Source organism: Coenobita brevimanus, chromosome 84 (assembly GCF_032717465.1).
Source record: "Coenobita brevimanus isolate Jiangsu-jjx chromosome 84, ASM3271746v2, whole genome shotgun sequence".
Taxonomy (NCBI): Eukaryota; Metazoa; Arthropoda; class Malacostraca; order Decapoda; family Coenobitidae; genus Coenobita; species Coenobita brevimanus.
Genome location: NC_137037.1, coordinates 1,827,361 through 1,832,360, shown reverse-complemented (window position 1 = coordinate 1,832,360; position 5,000 = coordinate 1,827,361). Strand labels below are relative to the sequence as shown.

Here is a 5,000-nt window from a genome sequence, read left to right as displayed (position 1 = left end):
GATGACGATGACGAGGAGGAGAAAAAGGATGATGATGATGATGATGATAGTGATGATGATGATATGTTTTTTCTCTGTAAAATTTCCTTTCATCATGATTTCCTTCCATAATTCACTCCCCCCTCCCTTCTCCCTCTCTCTCTCTCTCTCTCTCTCTCTCACACACACACACACACACACACACACATATGCTCTAACCATCTCTCTCTCCGTCCCAACAGCTCCCAGAGACGTCCCTAGGAGCTCTTGACCAGCCCAAGGCTCTCGAGTTCTTCCACATCGAATCCCTCGCCCATCCCAACTACCCCATATTTATCGAGGCCAGGACCCCAGAGATCAGGGATTCGTGGCTAGAGGGAATCAAGGAGTACGTGGTCGACACAGGTGAGTTCCCCGCCTGAGAGTTTATTTTCTAGTACCTCCAGACGAGTTGATTTGGGATCGCTGGTTCGAACGAGGCTTCGGTACACCGCTTCAGTACTTGGTGATGTTGCATTGGGACGCCTTCACGTAGTGGCACCGATATAACCAGGCGGCTCAAATTCCCGGTTATACACACGTCCCACAGCTACTTTCCTATCCCCCAGAAGGAAGATGGTGAACTGCAGGAGGGAAACTGAACCCCGCAGTTCGCCGGGTTCACGTTTCGGATGAGCCTGGGGTTTCGACTGCCGCTGCTATACGTGGTCTACATTACCCTGGCTCAGATTTTCGTCCCTTTGCAGCTTATTACACGTGGGTCAGTGGCAGAAGAAGACAGTGTTACAGCTCTACCTCCTTTCCATGGCACTTCTTCGTGACTAGCAATATATTCCGGTATTAATCCATTGCTACAGCTGAGCAGTTGAGGTGGTGAGGGACAATTTTAAGCCGGGTCAGAGTAAGAGCAGGTCATAACTACCTTTACTTGTGACCTGACCTGCCTACCTGTGACCTGACCTAATACCTGTGACCTGACCTAATACCTGTGACCTGACCTAGCTACCTGTGACATGACCTAGCTACCTGTGACCTGACCTAGCTACCTGTGACGTGACCTAAGCTGCCTGTGACGTGACCTAAGCTGCCTGTGACGTGACCTAATACCTGTGACCTGACCTAAGCTACCTGTGACCTGAACTAATACCTGTTACCTGACCTAAGCTACCTGTAACCTGACCTAAGCTGCCTGTGACCTGACCTGATACCTGTGACCTGACCTAATACCTGTGACCTGATCTAATACCTGTGACCTGACCTAACCTAATACCTGTGGCCTGACCTAAGCTACCTGTTACCTGACCTAAGCTACCTGCGACCTAACCTAATACCTGTGACCTGATCTAATACCTGTGACCTGACCTAAGCTATGACCTGTGACTTGACCTAATACCTGTGACCTGACCTAAGCCACCTGTGACCTGACCTAAGCTGCCTGTGACCTGACCTAAGATACCTGTGACCTGACCTAATACCTGTGACCTGACCTAAGTGAACGAAACTATTAAAAAATCTCCTCCAAAATTCTCTATCTGTCTATCTATCTATCTATCTATTGCTCGAAGCCTTAAACCCGTAATTGGTGGCCGCAATCAAATCGCCTCCATGTCGCCCTGTCCCCCGCCACTTCACTGCCCTGCTCCCAGCTCACACCCCCCTCTCTCATGTACCGTACCTCTCCACTCCATCCCTCCATCTCATCCTTGGCCTCCCCCTTCGTCACCCCCCCCTCCACCTCACTCACATACACTCTCCTCGTCAGTCTCTCATTCTCTACCCTCTCCATATGGCCATATTTCTCCTGTTTAGCAATGCATATTTTTTTTCAAGAAATCGCAAAAAATAATTATAAAGAAACTCAATATAGGAGATCCATTCAGAAATATTTATCCATAGAAAACCCCCCCCTCTCTCTCTCTCTCTCTCTCTCTCTCTCTCTCTCTCTCTCGGTCATTCTGAAGCTCTCGATCACCCAAATGATTTTTTTTATTTATTTATTTAATTATTTATTTTTTTTCAATTTTACATCTGTGAAAATTACATAAGATTTTAAGACACTGGCCCGTATTCTCGTAGGGTATGGAGGCTCCGTAGCACCTCTTCCTTTGCGATTTGTTTTTTTGATATGCGTGGCTAATATCCTTTTGTACGTTATTTATGCAGAGTATGGCGATATTGGAATGATTTATGTTACACCCAATACGACAGTAAGGTGTAATAAGCAAAACAAATCGCTCAGGAAAAGGTGTTAGGGAACTTCCTTAACCGACCTAAATACGGAGCTTTGTTTGTATCGAAGGCATTATACAGGGTGGTCAAAAAATAGTGCTCCTCTTCCACTCACCTTGTGCGTTACTCTTGAAGCATTACTTATGAATCACCTTGTATTTTTAAAACAAATCGCTTAGGAAAAGGTGTATGGGAGCTTCCTTAACCGACTAGAATGAGTGGTCCAAAAATAGGGATCCTTTTCCACTCACCTGGTGCATTACTTATGAACCACCCTGTAATATTCATTCTACCTTTATTTTTAACCAATATCCATCAAAATAGATTTTAATTTTTGTGCCTCCGGTCCTGAAAGTGAAGGAGGGGCATGAGAGACTGACTAGAAGAGTGTATGTGTGTGAGATGGAGGGGGAGAGGAGGAAGGGAGACCAAGGATGAGATGGAGGGATAGGGTGGAGAAATACATGAGGGAGGGCTGTGTGAGTTGGAGGGGGAGCAGCCAAATGGTAAAGGACAGGACGACGTGGAGGCGATTTGTTTGTGGCCACCCCTTACGGGATTCAGGCATCTGGCAAAAGTAAGACAGATAGATAAATAGATAGTCAGATAAATTAACAGATATATAAATAGGTACCATAGATAGACACATTGACAGGTAAAGGAATATGCATTTTAGTTGGTCCACTTTCACTTGGAGTAGATTTTCACCCTTTTGCACTTCTTCGTGACTAGCTTTCCATTGCACTTCTTCGTGACTAGCAATAGTGATAATTTCTTTCTATAGCTTGTGGTTGAAGACTGAGAGATGGCAATTTTTAGGCCAAGTTAGAGTGGACAGAGTATAGCTAAAACCAGCGTCCAGTCATATGCAGGGTCTTAAGCTGTAAACTGCCGGACCCTCAGAGTGACAGCTGGGAGAGGAATCCATTGAGGCCCCAGGCTAGCAGGACCCGGATGATGCCCCGGATTCTGTGTCTCTTTGTGGCCGACATTTGACCTCTTCAGCTAGACGAATTCATTATATATTTCAGTCTTTCTACCTACGGACGATTTCCTCTTTATATCAGAGAGATTTTTTGCAGTGAAGGGATTAATGGGGTTTTTATCTGACCAATCCAGCTATATAAATGGACTGAAGGGGTTAAGAATAAAGTATATAATGCATCGCCTACCTGAAGGGATTATTAGTTAATATGTTTTTCAAATGTCTCTCTAATTTTCCATTTCCATTCTTCTTTATTTCTGGCAATATCTTAGAAAGTAGTGGTTACCTAAGCATTTTTTTTTATCTTCGTAGTTCATTCACAGACTAAAGTATTCATCGTTTTTATTATTTTTATCATTCATGAGGACTCATATTATTATCTATTACCCAATTTTTATAGATCTTTTAATATCAAGTGATTAGGTTAACTTTTGCTTCACCCTTCCAGCCTCTGTAGAAGACTTGCTCTTTGACGACGAAATTCGAGTGGTGTCACAAGACGCTGACGAGGAGGACGCTGGGGCTGGATCACCCGTGCCAGAGGTCCAAGAGTTCGAGGACCTTCCCGAGGACGAAGAATTCTTTGAGGAGAAAGAAGGCACTGCAACATCAGCCAAGAGACAAAGACCAGAAGCTGAAGAGACACCTGCTGAAGAGGAACTTGACTTTTGGGCTGATAAAGAGTCATCGCCTCCCCCAAAGAGGAGACCACAGCAGGCCATTGAAGTCGCTGAGGAATCTGAGTCGGCTACCTTAAATCTAGGGCAGGTAGAGGAAAGTAAGGCAGCAGAGCAGAAAGGTTTGACCAGCACCCCCGCCGCCGCGCCTCAGCAACCCTCACCAGCCCAACAGCAGAAGGTAAGACTGTCGTGTTCTTGTTCCGAGTGGCCGTGCGGGGAGGGAGGTCCGCGCCAAGTGGGAGAACAGGGGCTGCTGGAGAGGCGTTCTGAAAGAGGAGACTTGAGGGCCAATGGACTCACATACACATTCTCTCTCTCTCTCTCTCTCTCTCTCTCTCTCTCTCTCTCTCTCACTTTCACTCTTGATTATTGCTTTATCAGGTTTTATAATCCGTTTACTGTCAATTTTGTTTTTATTATTCCTTTTCCTCTTGTTTTCTAGTTATTTTTCTTTCCCTTTACCTCCTCCATGCCCTCAAGTTCTCTCCCCAGGAACCCTCCATACCTCGTTCTCCCTCTTGGGTTCGTATTCCTGGCAGCCTAAGAGGTTTCCTAGCACCTTTTCCTTAGCGATTTGATTTGTACATTACACGTTAACGCGATCTTGTACGACACTTGCAATGTTTGAGCATCGAAATTATTTGTGTAAGCAGCGTACAAGAAGATGCGAGATGTATTGTGCGGATAAATCGCTAAGGAAAATGAGTTAAGGGGTCTCGAAGGCCACTTAGAATTGGACTCATGGCGTCGATACCACCTCCCCAGCCAGCACCTCCAAGTTTTGCAGACGCGACTTAAATCTCTCGCCAGATCGCGCCGTGAGAGGAAAACACGCGCGACTATGTTGAATTTCTCCGGATTCTACCCTTGATTTTGAGTTCGAAATTTCCTTTTACTCGTCACAGGATTAATTGCCTGATAACTCGAGGACTGTATATATATTTTTTTGATTTTTGACTTATTCCAATGACTGTATCTATATTTTTTTTCTGAAATTTTCACTGATTAGGCGCCCGGTCGTTCCTCTGTTGGTTACATCGTCCTCATGTTCTTGGTTTTCTGCTTATGACTTTATTTTGCTTACATTTTTATTTCTTCCCCTTGCTTGTCCATCTTTACTTCTGTTT

General features: G+C 45.0%; 1 protein-coding gene across 5 annotated transcripts in view; it reads left to right on the top strand.

The window, feature by feature from the left end:
• Positions 1-5,000, top strand: part of Obsc (Obscurin) — a 543,345-nt gene that overhangs the window by 275,617 nt on the left and 262,728 nt on the right. For all 5 annotated transcript variants that reach the window (XM_080280411.1, XM_080280415.1, XM_080280412.1 and 2 more), the window contains exons 13-14: positions 222-384; positions 3,642-4,051. In XM_080280411.1, coding sequence (XP_080136537.1) covers positions 222-384; positions 3,642-4,051 — 573 coding nt within the window. The remainder of the gene's footprint in view (positions 1-221; positions 385-3,641; positions 4,052-5,000) is intronic.